At 37.1% G+C, this 21974-nt stretch overlaps 1 protein-coding gene across 1 annotated transcript in view; it reads left to right on the top strand.

Annotated features, from left to right (window-relative positions):
* Positions 1–21974, top strand: part of LOC134527624 (laminin subunit alpha-1) — a 597962-nt gene that overhangs the window by 205706 nt on the left and 370282 nt on the right. The window contains exons 6-10 of the mRNA XM_063360509.1: positions 8694–8849; positions 11187–11417; positions 18051–18314; positions 19354–19580; positions 21166–21376. Of these exons, the coding sequence (XP_063216579.1) occupies positions 8694–8849; positions 11187–11417; positions 18051–18314; positions 19354–19580; positions 21166–21376 (1089 nt within the window). The remainder of the gene's footprint in view (positions 1–8693; positions 8850–11186; positions 11418–18050; positions 18315–19353; positions 19581–21165; positions 21377–21974) is intronic.

Genomic DNA, 21974 nt, shown 5'->3' with positions numbered 1-21974 from the left:
TTTAACTTGCTGCCTCCTCTCACTGTTCGCAACCTTATTAGTATTTTTTAAGCCTGCTATTAGTTTGGGTTTTAATATTTTTTTGGGTTTACCTGCGCTCGCGGTACGGGGCAATATATGAGTTTTACTGTGTCCCGGTTTGCGGAAGTTGTTTGGTTTGCCCTGGGTTAAGGTCAAACTTTACAGTACAATGCGTAGTACTAAATTCAATGAGTGCGAAAGAGAGCCATCGACACGGGCCGACGCGTGAAACAAAAGATTTTGTATGAGTAATTAACATAATAAGGAGTGCCGCTCAACTCGGCACGCGCGCGCCGGGCGGCGCGGCGTGATGCGATGTTGCTGTTCGTATGTAAACAAACAAACGTTATAAAGAGCTCTGTCAGTGATTTCGCAGTTTTTCTTTTAAATAAATATTAAAAAACAGTTGGTGCGCAAAATTTAAGATAAAAATGGAACATTATAGTGTGTCTGACACATGTAATGAATAAATAATAGATCAGATCTCAACCCGCTTCACCGGCGACCCGCCCCCGCGGGCTGCCGCCCGGGGCGGGCCGCCCCCTCCGCCCCACCCACGCTACGCCACTGACATGACATATTACACATATCGACCATCAAAACACGAAGTGGCGTAACTGCAAAAATGCCGATGTTGAGATATACTGGCTACAGACATATCTTTACGTGGACTATCATGTCACGAAGTGGCGTAACTTAATTCCCAATGGTTTTGAAGATATAATGCTTTTTCATTTCGTCGTAAGTGTTTTGGAGACTATTCAGCAAAACACGTACTGACTTAAGTTAACTTACGCCTGTTCGTGTTTTCCGAAAAAAAAAATTGTTGACTATTTCTCGTTTTACACGAAGTGGCGTAACTACATGTGGGGCGGTCGGAAAATGCAACCTAATTGTTTTGTTGCACAAAGATGGGAATAGAGGGAAAACACCGGAAGGAAGACTGATACCGCAATACCGCACTATCTATATACTGATCTGCACCACTATCTGCTCGTCTGTCCATCACAACACATGCTTTAGATGTAGAGCCCAGGTAAGCATTTTGTTAAAATATTACTTATTAGGCCTACAACCATAACTAACCCTTAACCACAGACGTGAAACTTTTGTGCGTATATACAGGCGTGAGGTCCCACGCTGCAAATAATGCTGACACTAACACAGACGTGAAGTCAGGTGTCAGATAACCACTTATCGCTCCGGCGGCAGAGAGAAGACTGAATGGTAGGAAGGTACTGAAGATCATGTGTCCACGAGGTTACTGGTTACCGATGGCAGAGGGCGTCAGAACGCTGTGTGGTCCCGGGGACCTCATGTCTGTGGTTAAGGGTTAATAAATTAGTCTGCATATAATTTGTACATCAAGAACACTTATGTTCACCTTTAAATGCATTGTTTGATAAACTGTTTATTAGTGAATTATTACTGCAGGTAAAATTAACTCTAGGCTATTTTGAAGTGGACGTTACAACATACATTGCAAGTTTAATTTTGTATATTTATAATACATTACTTATTGTATCTTACAGATCGACGCTGGAGTTTGCATGCAAGTAAGAAGTGGACTAAAAGAAGATGGACGCTTTAGTGAAGTGGACTGACGGCACCCGGAACGTGGTGAGATTAACTGATTTAATTCCAGTTGATAAGGGCAATGCTTTTAAAAAAGGCTCCAAAGTTAAAATGCTTTACAATAAAACATTTTATTTTGGAACAATAATATTGTTAGAAAACAGTGATTCAGATAGCATGTCTGATGAAGACGAACAGGCATTGGCCGAATTTGTGCCTCTTTCCCGCCTTAAGAGCAATAACAGAGATACCGAAGCTGATCACAACCCCAACACTTCATTTGGAAATACAGATATAGCCTCTAATGTAGACTTAAATTGTTTTGGTAGTGAACCCGATGACAGCGACGCGGATCCAGATTTTACAGAACTGTGCGAATTAAAAAAATGTAAACTAGTAGGTGTTCAAACATGTTGTTGTGGATTGCTTGTTTGCAAATCCCACTGGTCAAAAAATGAATGTGACCATATTGTTTTAACTGATAGCAGCGATGAAAGATTCATTGCTAAATCTCCAAAGAAGAAAAAGAAGAAACCCCAACCTAAGTTTGCAGAAAAGAATAATATTGATAATACAGATCCCATGCATTCTACATGTACTTCCAACGGTTGTAACTTAGAGATTTTTGCAGCTTGTGTGAGATGTCTTGAGTTACTATGCTTTAGACATTTTGAGGAAAGTGATGAGTGCAAAAACCATACAGATAATTTAGAAAAATTGGAAACGCTCATCGAAGAGCCAAGAGAGCCAGAAGATTTTGTTACAGAAGGGTCTGCACTAGAATTTCCCTTAGAAAAACGGTACAAAATAAATAGACAGAAAGAAAGAAAACAAAGGAGAAACACTGGTCACGGCTATACACAAGAAAAGTCTTACAATTTAGTTGCTCCAAGAGAAATTAAAGACCGTTGCATTGGTAGATTCTGTGAGAAAACCAAGAAGTCTTGTAGTAAATTTACAGATGAAGACAGACAAAATATTTTCAAGTCGTACTATGCTATGGGTAGTCTTCAATTACAACGAGAGTTCATTGCAAGACACATAGTGTCAGGGGCAACAAAACGCAAAACTACAGTTGGCGACAGTCGTAGAGCACAGTCAAAACAGTATTTTTTAACATTAAAAAATGAAAAAGAAGCAGTGTGCAAAAAGTTTTTTCTTAATACTCTTAGTATTAGTGAACGAACAGCAAGAACAGCTGTTGGAAAAGTAGCAGAGACAGGTGTTTTAGAACCAGAAAAGCGTGGAGGAAGACAGGAAACCCTAGCAGCTAGAAATGCAGATATTCGTAAGCGAATGACCGATCACATCAACAGATTTCCAAGAGTAGAAGCGCATTACTGCAGGGCTAATACAACCAGAGAATTTCTACATGATGATTTGAATATTAAAAAAATGTTTAACCTTTACCAAAGTGAAGATCCCAACGCCAACAAGGGCAGCATCGGGTTATACAGACTTATTTTTAGAAGTTTAAATTTAAGTTTTCATCATCGTAAAAAAGATATGTGTACTCTCTGTATGACTTACAAGACAGGCGATGGAGACACAAAGGACAGAATTAAACAGAGGTATGACCAACACATTGCGGAAAAAACAAAAGTTAGAGCAATAAAGGAAAGGTGTAAAGCAGCAGCAATTGAAAACAAAACTAATGATTGTTTAGTATTTGACCTTCAGCAAGTAATCTTCTTGCCGAAAACCAACGAGAGCGCCGTATTTTATAAAAGACGCTTATCAGTGTACAACTTTACAATATACGACTTGGGAACCAAGGACTGTCATTGTTTTACTTGGAATGAGTCAATAAGTAAAAGAGGTTCATCTGAAATTGCTTCTTGCATATTCCTCATGCTTAAGGAGCATGATAAAAACAACGTAGGCAAAAAAGTGACTTTGTTTGCTGATGGCTGTTCTGGCCAGAACAAAAATAGTATTCTGCCTGCAATGTTCCTTTACTTTTTGTTCAATAGCTCTAACATTTCTGAAATTAGTTTGAGATTTTTTGAACCTTACCATGGTCAAAATGAAGGTGATGCTGCTCACAGTGCGATTGGCCATGCCATAAATCAAGCAGGCGATCTGTTTGTTCCTTCCCAGCTGGTACCAATAATTAAACTCGCCAGAAGGGCGCATCCTTACATAGTCCATCAAATGGAAACAAGGGACTTTTTGGACTTTAAAAGACTCTCCAAAGAACTGCGCATTCTCACCATTCGAGAGGATAACGAAAAAGGACAACCCATAAATTGGCCTAACATGGTAGAGTATGCTTTTAAGAAAGACCATCCTACAACAGTTTTTTTCAAGAACAGCCATCTTGATGAAACGTACAGGTCATTTACTTTAAAACGTGATGCTGACAAGAACCTGAAGATGCCCCTAGATCGTCTCAACGTTCTACCGCAGGCTATAACAAAAGAAAAGTTCAAGGATCTGATATCACTTTGCGAAGGACCTACTCCCGTTGTAAGGGCTGCAGAGTTTCAGAACTATTACAGGTCCTTACCTAATTAACTTTTCAAAGATTGTTGTCTAGAAGAGATGAAACTTGAATATCGTTATTAGTGTTTCTTCTTTGTTATTGATATTTTATCAATCAATATTATTTAGTTAAGATAAGTTTTTTTATCATTTTGTATGGTTTTTAAAGCTAAACAGTACTGTTTTTATTGAAATTGACATCAGGTTATTTTATTTTACTTTTTTTTAAAACAAATTTTTTATTTTATGAAACCAACAAAGTTGAGTATCACTAAGAGGATATTGTAGTTCTGATAATAATTATTTTGCCTAGTTTTTGTTGTTTAGAAATTTTTGTTTAAGAGTGTAGATTTTTCAATGTATACATGTTAGTTTCACTATAGTAAAAATTTTTATGTAAGCAGTTTTCAAACCTCTACTTTTTTAAAACCATAACATATTATGTGAAGCTACTCGATTAAAAATTTTTTTTAATAATACACTGTGTGAAGAAGGCCCAATAATTAATGCTGAGTGATTGAGTTATTTACTGCTAATATGATATACTTTCCTAATAACCTTTAGTGTTTGTACTAACAAACGATTTGTATTGTTATAAGTAATAAAACTTGAACATTTTTCATTATTTAAATGTTTTATTTCGCGGCGTAACTCTGCAATGAATGAAAACAACAAAACACGAAGTGGCGTAACTACAACATTTTTTATATTTTATTATAAATCTTAAAATATAAATTTGTAATAAATAAAGTAATTATAGGTAACCCAAGTCAGACATCTTAAATATATATAAAAAATTAAATGAAGGGTTTTCTAGTTTGGGATTGTGCGGTATAGCACTTCAAACATAGGTGCTTTTCTTATTTTTGCTCTCCTGAAAAGTTGGCATTTTACAGATACGCCACTTCGTGTTTTGATGGTCGATATATTGAGTCTAATTTTGTTCAGAATAAGGAATATGAGAGCAGATTTGCTAATGTCATTGATACATGCCACTTTTTTTTATCGATTTATTTATAAATGCAAGCCATGTAAAATAAAGGTGCTAAATGTTTCTACGAAATTATGGACTACCGACATAAATCAGATTCTCAAAAGCGGAACGAAAAGCATTGAAAAAATAAAAAAAGGTAAACAAAGTCTAGACTAATTTATTTTTAATGAATTTTGAATAGTAATTTTTTTCTATTACTGAAAGCTTCACTGAAATGTAAGAGTGAAAAATTGTTTTAAATGAATATTGATTTTTAAGTTGTTAAGTTTTAAAAATAACATTTTAAAAATATATTTTGAAGAAGTATAAAGGTATTAAAATTATTTTTTATTCAGAGAAACATTTAAAAACTTTTCTTGAAATGCTGTTAAAGATCACTTTTTGTTGTCCTATTTATACAGCATTGTAATTCTTAAAGGTTTGCAGTCTTTTATTTTTTTAATAGTGAGGGGTTTGAAGAGTTGTGTATTAAGTAAAAGGGAGGGGGCCCGACAAAATTATTTGCTCCCGCGGTCCTTACTTTTTCTTGATGATCATGAGCAAGCATTTTGAACAACTTGTATTTTAGTTAATGTTAAGTTACAACTAGTTTGTTGCAAATCTGGCCTTCAAATTCAAATTTATTTAACCAACATAGTGTCAATATGATGGTAACATTTATTTTTGAAAGCCTGGATTAAGATCTTAAAATTATGTCCATCTGCAATGTAGGTATACAGTTGAACCATGTTATAACTTTTTCAAGGGAGCAAAAGGGGGAAAAAACTTTTTAAGCAGGAAAATGTTATAAGCAGGAAATATCAATTTAGTTTGTCAGTGTTTGAACTTTGAGCTTTCTAAAATGGTATATAAACAAAAATCTTAAAAATGCTGATGACCCTTGATGCTAAAATTTGCTTAACCAAGCCAACAATTTCGATTTGCGACTGTGACATTTAGTGTGGGAATGCCTACATCCAATTTCTTTGCTTCTTGAACATGTGTTTTTTGGGATTTCTCAAGAATGAAATAAATTCAACTCTATCAGCAATAAAAAATGCTTTTGTTTTTCCCATTGCGGAATATTGAAAATGCAGCATTAGCAAGCAGTAACGTGTAGGACTAGTATTCTGGCACACTTACATACATTTTGTTTTTACACACAATCCTATTTGAACAGTCTACATCTATGTATAACAATGATTGTAGACAAAATTGTACGTAAATTGTAACGTAAACGGTTTAACATATTAAAATTCATAGATGGGATGAGTGTTGGAATAGTTAGGTTTATTAAAAACAGTTTTCAATTATTGAATTTAAGAAAGCAAACATTTTAAGCAGGAAATACACCTTTCATGTAGCGTTATACACAGGCAATAAGTACATTTACCTTATGGGGAAAATGTTACGACTAAAAAAATATGATGTTATTAGTGGGAAAAAATTACAAGTATGAAAATGTTTTAACAGGGTTCTACTGTATGTAAATATATTTCGAACACACTTGTGTACCACATGCCGGCCCGTGTGGCGGTACTGGATATAGGCCCCTACTGGATAGTTACTTTGTTATGTTTGTAAAGGTTTATTCAGCATTGGACACAAAGTCAGTCAATCTGAACATTTTTCTCCTGATTAGTTACAAATATGGCAAATATGGCAATGCCCATGGGTGTACTCAGGAGGGCTGATAGGGGGAGAAATGCCCCTCTCCCCACCGAAATGAATTCCTAAAAAAAAAGTATTATTCCCACCAACAAAACGAAAGAACAAACAGCGAGCAAAGGAGTTCTATCCCCCCTTCCCATCCAAAATTAAAATCTGCCTCTGCTCCTGTCTACGTCTTACTGAAATATTTTTCGTTTTAATTGTGTACAAGATATGTCCAAATTGAATAATGTAGCCCCTATAACAGTTAAAGAATTTTTTAATTTAGTAAGTAGTTTTCAGGTATGATTTTTACAAACCAATAATCTCTTTTCATTATAATAATAATAATAATAATAATAATAATAATAATAATAATAATAATAATAATAATAATAATAATATGGATTATAATGTTTTTATTTAAATAATTGTTACACTTCAAATGATGTATGTGCTAAATAAAAAATTTTTTTTTGCCTTCTGTGATTATTAAGTGAGAGATTATCATCCCAACTTCTTAAATTGCTTTAAGCAAGGTTTTTTTTTTTTTAATTTACTGGTCTGACAATGAAGCTCCACAAATTTGTGGTTGCACATTTAAAATATGTAATAGTTTTCATACGTAATAAATCATACATAATAATTCTGAAGTTAAAAATATTTAAATGTTTTTCAGGATATGCTGATGTTTAAAAAGACAGGCGCGCTTGTTTTGAAATGCTCGTCAACTTTTTCTAAAATTACTTAAGTGTTCCGATTTTTTATAGAGGCAAGATTTTATTGTTTTATTTTAGGGCTTATTTCATTTTTAAAACATGAGATATTGTTTTTATTTTTTATGAATTCTATTTATTTATGATGATAGCATATTACTAAACACACATATCAAATTAATATTTTACGATAATTATATCAACCATAACAGTGTAATTTTGACTGCTAGATGATGCACTTAGAACAATGAAAATATATCTGCGAGTACTCATTTGAAAAACAGTTCCAATGTCATAATGTAAAAATAACAGTTTTATGATCAAAAAAGAGTAGAATAAATTTTTACAATCTACTTAGTACATATATGTTTGTAAAAACTTATGGTGAATGCATTAGGTAGGTATACGAAATATCTTTTGTGATTTGAGTAAATTTTTTATTAAAAATGTTGATTAACTTCATGGTAGTAGTTGCATTTTGGTGCTTCATGGAGCATTAACGTACATTTCAGTGTTATATGGTTTATTGACATGCTTTTAGAGTAATTTCAGTTTTATTGAAATTCACCATATAATATTGTCCCTAGTCATAGAAATTCAAATGCCCTTGTAGTTGAATATCTAACACTTAAAGGAATTTAAACATGGATGTTCAAAGTGCTAGGACTATGAGGTTTTTATGGCCTCCACTACACACCAACTACATTCACCATGACCTATCGAAAGACGTCATCTCTTACTACTGGAGAATTTTCCTGTGCTTCTCCAGAAATTTTGGCAATGATTGTAAGTGGAAAAAAAAATAGTTTTAATAGTAGGTAATGTTTCCAGATATCATAAGTTAGAAAAATAAAACATACCTTCTGTAGACAAAAGCATGTTGCTATGTTTGTGTCATGTAGCTTATGTGTGGCAAAGCTGAGTGTGAAAGTTTTTATTACAAAAGAGATTTTGTTTAATATATATTAGCTTGACTCCTGTTTGAAAAAAAAAAAAAAAATTCTGTAAGATGAACATAAAAATTGCTCATTGTTTTGCATTTGTACAGGAAATACAAGTTTTTTTAGCTGGATTATAATTTGCATTTATTGTATAGTAACATCAGTACTAAACAGGAGACTGTGAAAATTACCACAAATAATGAGTCATTTTCTTATCAAGGTTCCAAACCTTTTACCATGTGGAGTCTCTTATGAATATTTAATAATTTTTTGCACTTGAATTATTTTTTTTTTTTTTTATGCCTTGATTTTCCCTCTGTGTTCTTCTTCCAGGCTCATACGACGGGTATCAACTGCGAACGATGTGAAGATGGTTGGTACAGACCCAACGACATATCGCCATACGATTCCGAACCGTGTCGACCCTGCGATTGTTCCAATTTGACTTCTACCAACCGATGCTCATTTGATAGTGAGAATGAAGCAAATGTGAGACATTCCATTGTATAGTGATGCTTGTTTAAAATTTTTCACATTGATAACATTATATATATATATATATATATATATACATATATATATATATATACACACACATATATATATACATATACATATATATAATATAAAATAAAAATCCTGTAATATACAGTCAAAAATGTCTTGTGTTTGACATATATTTTACTGGGACTAGCAAAAATTAGGTTATAAGGAAGTTTTTGTTATAAAGAAGCTCACTACATAGATATTTTACTATGTATAAGTTTATACATTTTACTTATTCTAGAAACATACTTTTGCTGGATATCTTATTTATTTTCGTAATGTTTAGGACACAACGTTTTAGTGTGTTCTGTTATAGTCCCCCCAAGGATATTGTAGTATAACAAGTATGCAGATATAATTTAAAATAATTACTCAGTTATATATATATATATATAATTTAAGAGACCATCTGCACTCCTGTTGTAAAAACTGAGTAATTATTTTAAATTATTTCTGCATACCGTACTTGTTATACTACAATATACTTGGGGGGGACTATAACAGAACACACTAAAACGTTGTGTCCTAAACATTACGAAAATAAATAAGATATCCAGCAAAAGTATGTTTCTAGAATAAGTAAAATGTATAAACTTATACATAGTGAAATCTCTATGTAGTGAGCTTCTTTATAACAAAAACTTCCTTATAACCTAATTTTTGCTAGTCCCAGTAAAATATATATCAAACACAAGACATTTGTGACTGTATATTACAGGATTGTTCTTCTCTTTGGATGAAAACTACTTTACAACAAAGAGATAAATAAAAATGCATTTAATTTTTCTTATGAGGAGTCATAATTTATTAATATTTTAAAAATTATGTTACAAGTAAAAAAAAAATTTAAAAATATATTTAACTAAACAATAGTATTAAAAAAGTCCATATTCAAATATTGTCAAAAATAATTGATGGCATAAATATAACACTGCAAAACTTCACTACAAATACTGAGATTACTGTTTAAAAAATGACAAGATGAAAATGAGAAAATATATTAATCATTTAATTTTTTCTTGGCACAAGAGATATATTTATTGTTGTTAGTTTATTTGTAGTATTTACTACATATTATGTGTTAATTAACTCACCCTATTTCATAGAGTGTGGGAGTTTCGTAAATCTCTAATATGATTGTAATAGAAAAACAAATGGAAAAAAAAATTTCAGCTATCAAAAATTGCTATACTACATGCAATGTAGTATTTGTGACAGTTCAACTTAAAGTTTTAGTTTGTGTCCAGGAATAGTTAAATATCCAAAATTGTAGACTTAGTAGCCTTGTTTTGTTCCATCTTCTTCCTGTAATTAACACACTCATATTTCTCTATATTCAGCTTTGTTGTTTCATTTTATTTTTAAAAAGTGAGAAGTTCTGAATTAATGAATTTTCGGGTGGAAAAGAGTTCAAGTATTTAATCTGTATTAATTTTGCATCTCAAAATGTTACACACCACAAGAAGTTTCTCAAGCTTGGTAAAAATACAGGGAAAAAACTTACTAAAAGAGCAAAATTTTATGTATATGAATAATCAAGGAAATTTTTTTTTAACTAATTATGTAGGAAAAATTTTTAATTGGGGACATTATTGTAGTTAATACAGCATTATCATATAATTTCTTAATTTAATGGAACTGTGAAAGCACATACAATAAAATCCGTTTATCCATCCCTTGTTGATCCAGATCCCTGGGTAATCAAGATCAGATATGTAGAAATTTCATTTTTAATATGTTAGCAAGAATATAACTCTAAGTACGTCAAATATTCAAATGTCGGTTTGATTCAAGCATAGATGGTAGAGTTCTGGTGATAAAATGCTTTTCGTTGAGTTTACGAAAGGGATAAGCTGACAGCATCAAGGAGTACTTGGAGCGTCGGCCCGACTTCGCTCAAGCCGAAATATATATTCATTCAAACGCCATACATGTTTGAAACAGAAGAGAAAGTGGATGAATTCTTTAAGAAATTAAGAAATTATGTGAAAAGTTGTTTTTATATTTTTTTTAATGTCTTTTATACATAGTAGATCAAGTATACGGTGTAATTTTTGTTACAAAACTTAGTTTTATTGTTTTAAGAAATGGTAAGTCTTCTTATTATTACCCATATTACCCAGATAATCAGGATATTTGACTGTCCAGTTTGCCTTTGGTCCCAGTTGGTCCGGATGGACGAGGTTCGAGTGTACTTGTCAGAGACCGAATGTTCATGGTTGAGGAAGAGGGTTGGTTCCTGGTGCCTGCGATGCGACGCGTGCAGCAAGACTGCCACAGGCAGGCGGCGTGTGCGAGTGCCTGCCCGGGTACTCCGGGCCCCGCTGCGACCGCTGCTCCCCGGGACTCCGCGGCTTCCCGCTGTGCCAGCCGCGCAACCGGGACGAGCGGAGCGTCGGGTGCGGGGCGGGGTCCTTCGGCCCGGAAGAGGGGGACCCCGACGGGTGCACGCCCTGCTACTGCTCCGGGGTCTCCCGGGACTGCGAGGAGGCTCGACTCTACCTGCACGATGTGAGCGGCGCCTCCGATCACCTCGCCACTTCCTCCTGCCATGTGGCCGTTTCTTGAGGGTCTATCATCTTACAGTATTAACAGTAGAGGTCGTCACTCAAACCAGGTCAAAACACTCTATTGTATGCATGCTCGTTTGGTGTGCATGAGATTTAATACTCCATTCATAAATGTAAAATAAAAACTTAAAATTTTTTCTCTTTGTCATGATGGCTGTTGGTTACCTTTATCAAAATAATTAATTTTAAGTAAACGTAACAATTAGAAGAAAATATTTACTTTTGTCTTCCTTTATCCCAAACCTGCTTAATTTCATTTCACACTACCTACCCTCTTATTTTTCTAGTATTGCCAACACAATTAAATTATTCCTCTTTTTACCCTTTTTTTTTTTTTTTTTTTTTAAGGATTAGTTCTAGCCTTTTGATGAAAAGTTTAAATTTGGTGGTTAGAAAAATCTTCTATAAGAAATTTACCTGCAAAATTAACATTTATTTTTATGATACATCTAGTATTTTTGTATGTGAAGTTGTCGTTTCTAAAAATCTATGTCGATATAATGTGAGAGAGAATTGGCAACCTGTAGTCATTGTTTGCCTTCAGAACTATAGATAAAAGAATTTTAAAAGCTTAATGCTGCTTGCACACTTTCATACCATAATGTTTGAACAGTATGTAACTCCCAGTTAAAAGGAAAAGTCTGTAATTTTGAAAGGTAGGAGTGTTGGAAGAAACTAATTACATCGTAGCAAAGACACTTCGTTTATTTACTTCTTCACTACAAAGCTCACTCACATCATTTTACACACCGATGACTACAACTAAAAAACAATGCAGGGCTGCAACTCCAACACATGAAATATCACTAATATAATAATTTACTTCCCAACACTTCCCTTTAAATTATTAATAGTTATATTGTGTGCATATATGTATCATATAAGTGTATCATAAGGTACAATGCACTAGACAAGACCCATTTCAATCAAAAATTTGCAATGTTTCTCCTTTGACTAAGGTTTTGTCAGCATGTCCGATACCATTTGTTCAGTAGGTAAATAACATACTTGGATGGTCTTTTGCTGGACATGTTCTCTCAGGAAATGGTAACGTATGTCAATGTGCTTAGACCTCTGACTCACGACTCTGTTTTTTGACAGACAAATGGCCCCTCTGTTATCACAATATATGATGGATGGTCCAAACTCCTGAGGCTGCAATTCTTTTATCAATTCCCTAAGCCACAGAACCTCTTGGACAGTGAAACTGAGTGCTATATATTCTGCTTCCACCGTGCTCAGTGCCACTGTTCTTTGTTTCTTGCTGTGCCAGGAGATTAGACCCCCCATGAATTTAGAACTACAACCTGTTACTGAGTGCCTCCTGTTATTTTCGCTGCCCCAGTCTGCATCACTGAAAGCAATCATTTCCGGGTCAGAGTTCCTGTCATATTGCAGTTTCAGATTCTTTGTACCATTCAGGTACCTGAGGATGCGTTTAACGGCAACCCAATGACACATCATTGGATTACTGTTGAACTGACTGACGCAATTTACAGCTTGTGCAATGTCGGGCCTAGATATCTGACACAAATACAACAAACTACCAACTGCCTGCTGAAAAGGAACCTCTGTGTCATCTTTCTCGCTTTCTTCATAGCACTCATCACCTTCACTAAATTCTGTTGTATTTCTCGGAGTTCCCTGAAGTTTCACACCTAAATCCATGGGAGTTGCGACGGGCTTACTGTCAGACATTTTGAAGCGTACAAGGATCTCGTCGATATAGGGGCGTTGATCAATCCATAACTTGCCAGAGACACGATCCCTGGTGATGGACATCCCGAGGCAATATTTGGCTTCCCCTAGGTCCTTCATGTTGAACTTCATTTCAAGGCTTGACTTAACCATGTTTTTAAGATTTTCGTCATTCGAGAACAACAGGAGGTCATCAAAATATATAGCGACAACAATAACACTCTCGCCTTGACGTGTGAAGTAGATGCAAGGGTCTGCTTTTGATTGGTTAAGACCCATTTCGATGAGAACTTCATGGAGGCGTTGATTCCAACACCTACCACTCTGCTTTAGGCCATACATGGCCCTCCTCAGTCGCCAGACTTTGTTGTTTGGCTTTTCTCCAATTTCATCGGGTGGTTGTACGTAAATCTCTTCTTCGAGGAATCCATGTAAGTAAGCTGCCTTGACATCCATGTGTGCAATATTGAGATCGTCTTTCGTGGCTAGGGCAAACAGGTACCTGAGTGAGGAGTATTTGACAACTGGGGAGAACACATCTTCGTAATCTATACCTGGCCTTTGGCTACATCCTTTGACGACCAAGCGAGCTTTGTAATTTGGCTGATCTGAGGAGGAGCTCTTGAGCTTGAATACCCACTTGGTTTTCAAAGGTACTCTCCCTTTTGGTAAATCAGTCCACTCATATGTTTCATTGCATGAAAAAGATTTCAACTCTTCGTCCATTGCTGCTTTCCACTTCGAAGCCTGTGGACTCTACAGAGCTTCCCTTGGAGTCAAGGGCTCATCTTTACCTGAAGCAAAGTATGATACAAAGTCCTTGTCACTTTTAGTTTTTCGGAGGCGTGTAGACCGTCGTAGGTGGAGTTCCTGTTCCAAAGGTTCCTTATCAGAAAAACCATAGAAAGGTTCTTTGGCACTGTCGGACATGTCTTCATTGGGATCACCGCTGTCATGAGTTTCTTGATCCTCACTAGTACCATCTGCCTCACAACTCTCGTTTGTAAGATCAGTCAGGGGCATTGTTAAAACATCCTTGTTAGGGCTGTCTTGCGTGTGACTTCTTTCTGGTGGACTCATGACTAAAGGGTTGCTCTGGCTAAGCATTTTGCCTTCCAGAAAAATTACATCACGGCTGACCGTTATTGCTTTGGTGGTAGGGTTTATCAAGCGATATCCCTTTGTGTCTTCACTATATCCCACGAATTTCATCTTCTCAGAATGGGAGTCCCATTTTTTTCTCTTTTCTTTGGGTACTTGAACCATGGCTTCACACCCAAACAACTTCAGATGGCTCAGGTTTGGTTTCTTCGAGTACCAAGCTTCATACGGGGTTTGGCCTTGGAGGGCTTTGGTGGGACTTCTATTATTCAAGTATACCGCTGTCGTAACAGCTTCTGCCCAGTATTCTTTAGGGAGGTGAGCATCTTGTAATAAACACCTAGCCTTATCGACTGTCTTTCTAATTGACCGTTCTCCCACTCCGTTCTGTTGAGGTGTATAGATGACAGTCCTTTGGTGCCTTATGCCTTTCTCTTTTAGGTATTGTGACATTTTATAATTCACGTACTCCGTCCCGTTGTCTGATCGCAGCATTTTTATCTTCCTGTTGAGCTGGTTCTCTACCAACGCACAGTACTTCTGAAAAAGTCAGGCACTTGATCCTTGGACTTTAAGGCGTAGACATGGGTGTACCTGGAATAGTCGTCCACTAAGATAAAGAAGTACCTGTTGCCTCCAAGGGAAGTGGTTTCCATCGGTCCGCACAAGTCTGTGTGAATCAATTCAAGTGGTTCCTTAGACCGATATTCACTTCTTTTGAAGGGCTGTCGACTGTGCTTCCCTAAAATGCACACTTCACAGGGTTTTGCACTGCATTCAACACTCTCGACACCGATGGCCATACACTTTAGTGAAGCCATATCTTTCCTGTTTAGGTGACCTAATCGCCTATGCCATAAATCCTATTGTGAGGTGATGACACAGGCCCGGTGATTAGTTGGTGTATCAAGCTGGTAAACTCCTCCATGTTCTGTTGCTGTGGCAATAAGCTTGTCCTCGCTGTTGTAGATTTTTCCACCATCACCATCAAAAATGACCTTGTTGCCCTTCTGTACAATTTTGTTGACAGAGAGAAGGTTAGTGGTGATGTTTGGTGAGTAGAACACATCCCTAACCTCAAAAACATCGTCTCTCTCAGACACTGAAACACTGATATTTATGTTCCCCACTGATTCTGTTTTAGTTGTCTCGCCATTCACAGTGAAGATTTCCAGCTCACTTTTATTTTAATCCTTAGAATGTCTGTACTTGGTGAGGTGCATGGAGGCACATGAGTCTAGATACCAACGTTCACATTCATTTAATGAATTAGAGAATAAGCATGCAAGAAATGCACTTCGGTCCTCTCCCTCCATCTGTTTTCCTCTTCCTCCACCAGTTCTAGTTTGGCTTCGGCACTCAGCCGCAAAATGTCCTACCTTGTTACAATTATAACATCGGAATATGTGAGGCCATCTCCTTTCAGGTTTGCTTACATTTAAGTAGTTCCTGTTGTTGCTGGCGGGATGTGTCTTATTTCGTTGACCACTGTAGAGTGCTGAATCTCCTGGTTTGCTTTCACTACATTTTACATCCTGCAAAAGCTTGATTTTAATGGTGTCTGCGGTAATCTGAGTACCAGAATTCTCTAATGCCATTATCATTGGTTTGTATTCGTCCGGTAGGCCTGCCAGAAACAACGTGCCAATCCATTCGTCTGAGATGTCAAATTTAATTTCCCGGAGCCGCTGTGCCATAGATATAATTTGATTCACGTACTCTTCGACAGAACTGCAATTATCTAGCCGGGTGAGGATCAGTTGTCTGAGTAACCCTACCTTGCGAGTCAGTCCCGAGTCCTCGAACAAAGTTTGTATGGTGTCCCAAGCTTCTTTAAATGTACAGCATTTTTCAATGTGGTGGATTAGGTCCTTTTCCACCAGCAACGATATCTTCGCTAGTGCTTTACCGTCTTTTCATTTTTCGTTTTCATCTGTGATACCCTCATTTACGACATCCCAGTGGTCATTCAGCTTTAAAAGGGCCCTCATGTGGAATTTCCAAGAACAGTAGTTCTCGCGCCCTTTTAATTTCTCAACGAAGTTCAATGCATTCGCCGCCATGATACTCAAGGTGCGGAAAAACAAACAAAACAAAATTAAAATATTCGCGTACGCGCACGAATGTCTCAGATTTCTTTTTCAATTACAGTTCCTGGGCCCATAACCCATGTTGGAAGAAACTAATTACATCGTAGCAAAGACACTTCGTTTATTTACTTCTTCACTACAAAGCTCACTCACATCATTTTACACACCGATGTCTACAACTAAAAAAACAATGCAGGGCTGCAACTCCAACACATGAAATATCACTAATATAATAATTTACTTCCAAACAAAGAGCCCCTTAATAATCTACTTTAAAGAATTTCTGACATCTTGAAAATCAATATTCAAATTTTAAAAATTAAATCCATGTAATTGTATTTATAATAATAGACTTTTTTTCACATGTAGCTATTTAATAGCCAATTTTGTGTATTGACATGATATTCTTACTTAGACGGGAGAAGGGTGATCTTTATTAAAAATAAATGAAAATATATTTGTATAGTCACTTACAGCCTAACAAACATTTCGGTAACCTTGCAGTTAGGTGGTTTTGTTTGCTAAGCAAGATATATAGGCTTTATTTTGGAACATATTTCTCACAAGATGTTTGTTGTTAATGTCTGTGTTAAATATTAATGAATTAAGAAAGTCCCTAATTTTATTCCAATGGTTCCTGAAAATTTCCTAAAACACCTCTGTTTATATTTAATCAGGGACACAGTCAGGATTCTTTGAAGGAGGAAAAGGGAGGGGGGGGGGGGTGGTTCGTCAAGTATAACAGTCATATCATATTTTACGAGTAAGTATTCATTATGATTGAATTTTAAAAGAAAATAATTTTTCACATTTAAATCTCAGGAATTAGTAGACTTTTAGCACTCTAACGATCACACATAAAATTTTTAAGTAATGATTTTGCCAGAGAAAAGAAAACTGGATATCTTTTATATTTTTTTTATTTTTATTTTATTTTTTTAAAACTTTGTTCTCAAGTCCATTGTTTGATGATTTGATTAAGGCAAGGCATGAAGACATACATATCTACGTTAATAAATACATGAAACACACATTTTAAGTTTGTACAAAAGACATACATGTAATAACTAGCACGAAATATAAACTCTACTTGGAAACACAATTCCTGACACTTCTGAGCAGGAGGGCGGTAATATTGAGGAAATACACTTTTGTTGCCCACAATGGATTATAATAATATTTCCAAAATTATATACCTATTCATAATCTTATTTAGCTAAATTGCTGTTATTTTTTATTGTTTTCACTTTTATTTAATTTTTTTTTTTAAATTTTAAATTCTGGAAGGAAGGAGTCCGTTTCCACAGGACCTCCTCCTGGCTACGTCTCTGATCGAAACCCTGCATCTGTTCACGTACCAAAATTGGTACTTGAAATTCCCCTCTGACCTGGATCGCTATTTAAAAATTCTTGTGAGCGATCTTTTTGAGCCGATGCCACATTCGCAGCGGCATGTGTGATGTTTTCAGATGCTTTAGACTCCCTTTTTTTTTTTTTTAGCTATATCTGTCTTTTTTACATACCTTAATATGTTTTATCTTGTATCCCATTTGCTCTAAAAGAAAATTTACTAATAACACAGCTAGTAAAAAAACGAGAGAATTTTTTTCAGAGGATCGAAAAACTGTTGAATTTTTAATGGCAGTTTTCCGATTGTGTTTAATGTACGTGATTGTCGCCGCCAGACAGAAACGCTGTCCGGCTGGCTGGTGAGCGACCCCGCGGTCGCGAGGACCGTCCTGCCGACGGCGGACGCCGACGGCCGGCAGCTGACGGTCGCGAGCGACGAGCTGCCCGGGGTCGACACCTACTACTGGCTGGCCCCCGACCAGTACCGCGGCAGCCGGCTGGCCAGCTACGGCACGGACCTCACCTTCCGCGTCAGCTGGGTCGTCATGCGGGGAGACACCAGCGGGAGGCCCAGCAGCGCGCCCGACGTCATCCTCGTCGTGAGTGGTCGCAGCTCGGGGGACGTGATTCCCGCGTGTTTCAGTCCGTCATTGGGCACTCCTTTATTACCTGTTTGCACTGCTCAGAAATATCTTGTACGAATACCTAAAATACAGAAAAGGACAGATTTTAAGCATTCTAATCTTGCAGGAATGAAATACATTTACTAAAATAAAAACTTTTCATATTCAACCAAAAAAAAAAGTGAAAAATATGTCAGTCAGGCACATTAAACATCGCATAGTTTGTTACTCTTAAAAGTATTTTTTTAAAACCTGATTTTAAGAAAATCTTTCATTTATCTAAAAGAAAACTTGTAAATACTCATACCATGTGTATATATACACAAAAATGCTAGGTTGATAGCAGTTGGATACATATTAGTACTATAACAGCAGGATGACACCATTTATAGACGCAACAATGTTCCTAGTGATTTAAGCTCACCATAATATTACAGGTTCTCACTACTTAAGACTTTGTGTGTAACTACGTATGTGCAGGGGCATACACATGAAGAGATGGAGGGTATTATCCCCTTCCCACAGATATCCTAAGAAGTTTGAAAAAATTATAATTCCCACCAAAAAAATGAAAGAATTTGAAAGCGAACAGCAGGAAAAAAGGTTCTATCCCCACTCCCCTTCGAAATAAAATTCTTCTTACGTTCCTGACAATGTGGAATGAACAACTTGCAGTTAGGTACAGTTTCTCAACATCAGAAGCACCGGGCACTCATTAGTGCCGTTACAATCCACACAAACAACACTACACAGAGGAATTTGGAACTTATGTGTCACTTCCATGCAGTCCGAAAAATAAGTGGTTCAGCATGTGTCTGTGTCCAATACTTTAAAATACTCGGAATCGGCCGGTCCCATATAAATTATTACCACTTGTTTCTTGTAGCGATTTTTACCTTTAATTTATTCAAAATATCATCATTCCTAATAAAAAAAATGTTCTATTATTTAACACACTCATCTGCATTGGGAACAAAATTTGTTGGTTGCTGATTGTTTGCACGGCTCCTTCAAGGGCAAGAATGGTGTCCGACTGGGTTTCGGCGAGAAAGCGTACCAGGAGCAGAATGCCACCATTAACGTGCCGCTGCGGGAGGGAGCGTGGTACCACCTTCCGCACGAAGGGAGGAGGACGGACATCCACGGCTCGTGGGTCACGAGGGATCAGCTGTTGGCAGTTCTAGCAGACGTCAAGCACATGCTGCTGAGAGCCAAGTTCCACACTGACCAAGTGGAGGGCAGGTGCGTGCGAAGATATTACAGTGAAGGTTCTTTAATATGGCCCAGTGGGAACCACATTGAGTGGCGGATACAGAAGTTCTTTACTGAGGCGACCAAAATCTGGCCTGTTGCATCTTTTACCCCTACACTACCTGGACTCACAGCACTCAGAACTCAGTAATAAGGACCCAACCTCATTATCAGCTATATATACTTGTAGAGTAGCTATAGTCTGTCTCATAAAATTTGACGTTTCCTGGATTCAAAGATATGTCCTGGATGCCATGGACAGAAGCGCATAGAGCATGAACGTATCAGGGTGTGACAGTTTACGGTGCCTTGTTCCTTACCGGGGCATAGGGACGTTCCTGAAGTGTGTCACATTGGAAGGCGAGCTTTCTTTTGACTGTCTCCTTCCCGGGCACGCTGCAACTCTCCCTCCGCCAAGGGTAACGTTACCGTGCCGGGCCGGCTGATAACATACCTAGATGCCCAACCCCAATCTGATGGTTATCCATGACACAGTGCCAATCTGCTGGGTTGGGAGTTGTATAGGATGCATGACAAATTGTTTTTCACATTGGACAGTTTTCAAAAGGAGTACTAAAGCCAGCTTTATAAACTACGCAAGAACCGCAACATCGCACCAACCTAACACACAACCAATGGAAGAAAGTCATATTAGTTTATAAAGTATGCAGGTTGCAAAGCATTACAACCCTATCTATAACTTAATATTGTAAAACAGTAAATAAAATATTTCTAACATGAGGTTCTTTTGCCAATTCATATTTATAATGAAAAAAAAAAATAATAATTTTATTTAAAAGTATTTTCTTTCAATGTGTGAAAGTTTTAATAGTGTTAACTATGCATATAATAAAAAAAAATCATGCTCTTTATTATGTACATAATGTCTACGTGTTTCAATGTTTTCGGAACACTTCCGTTCTAATATGGCTGTCGAAAACACAAGCCAAATGGAACAAAGATGTAAGTTGAATAATAGTACTTGCATTGTTTTATTGAGTCATGTGTAGTTGATAAGTTTCCACTATAAAATGAGGTTGCTGAACCTTTTGCATGTTACATTCTTGCGTAGTTTATAAACCAGGTACATATAATGGTCTATGTATCCTTCTGTCACTGTTGTTCTGTTGTTTGTAAACAAATTCATATGGTTGTCAGTGCTCATAAACAAAGTCAAGTGTTTCTTTGCAAGTGACATTTGGGAAATGGGTACTGCTGCTACTACTATCACCACAACTAACTACCACCACCACCACCAACACCAACACCATCACCATCACCATCACCAATACTACTTCTACTTCTACTATTACTACTTCTTCTTTTGAGAACTGTCTAATTTGAGACAAGTTACATGGCACTAACTTTACTGAGCTTGTATAGTTTACAATAATTCTTATGATGTAAGTAAAATGTACTAAATTACCTTAAAAAAAAATAAAAAGTTTTGAAATTTGGATCATGAAAGAATGTACTTTTTGATGCGGTTTCACCACGCTGCCTTGGCTTGGACACTCCAAGTGTGTGTGATCATGTTGCTCTTGCCTGAAGTAGCGTTGGTGCTGGTGTTGGCCAGCCTGTGGAAGGCGGTGCTGCGGACGGGCCGGCCGGAGGTGTCGAGCGCGGCGGCCCGCGGCGTGGAGAGCTGCCGCTGCCCCCCCGGGTACGAGGGCCTGTCGTGCGAGAGCTGCCGGTACGGGCACGCCAGGGCCGGCCGCGGGGAGTGCCGGAGGTGCGACTGCAGCGGCCACGCACCCACTTGCGACCCCGCCTCCGGCCAGTGCGCGGTGAGGACTACTGCGACGAGGGTCCCGCCAGTAGCGGATCCAGAGGGGGGGCTAAGGGGGTCAAGCCCCCTCCAAAAGCATCTGGGTCCACTATTGTTTTATTGTTTGCCTTGATAAAGCCTAGCCTCAGCTGGGTCAAGCCGCTCCCAAACCAAAATCCTGGATCCGCCACTGTATACCGCATGCACATCCTGCAGCCCTCACGACAATGCAGGGCCGTCCAGAGAAACTAAGGTTCCGGGGACAAATAATTTTGCCAAGCACTGCAATAAAAAAATCATCTAAAGACCCAAAGTTACCATGGCCATAACTGCAAAATGTTCTGGAAAAAATTGTACAACTAGTAAGATTTCCAATGAATTTAACTAACAATAGATTATTTGGTGAAATTGCGATAAAACCGAAATAACATCGCCAAGCAATTCAAAACAACCAGAGTGCAAGTAATTCACCATCTAGCACCGAAGTGCAAGTAATATTAAGTAGCATTAAAACAAAAACTTACCTAGTTCCCATCATAAAGAAAGTTAATCTTTTAAGGTTTTGGAATCAAAGGAATGTCATTATTTTTGGGACAAAAAATTGTAACAAGTTTTAC

This window comes from Bacillus rossius, chromosome 1 (assembly GCF_032445375.1).
Source record: "Bacillus rossius redtenbacheri isolate Brsri chromosome 1, Brsri_v3, whole genome shotgun sequence".
NCBI lineage: Eukaryota > Metazoa > Arthropoda > Insecta > Phasmatodea > Bacillidae > Bacillus > Bacillus rossius.
This window is presented reverse-complemented; position numbering and strand designations above follow the sequence as displayed.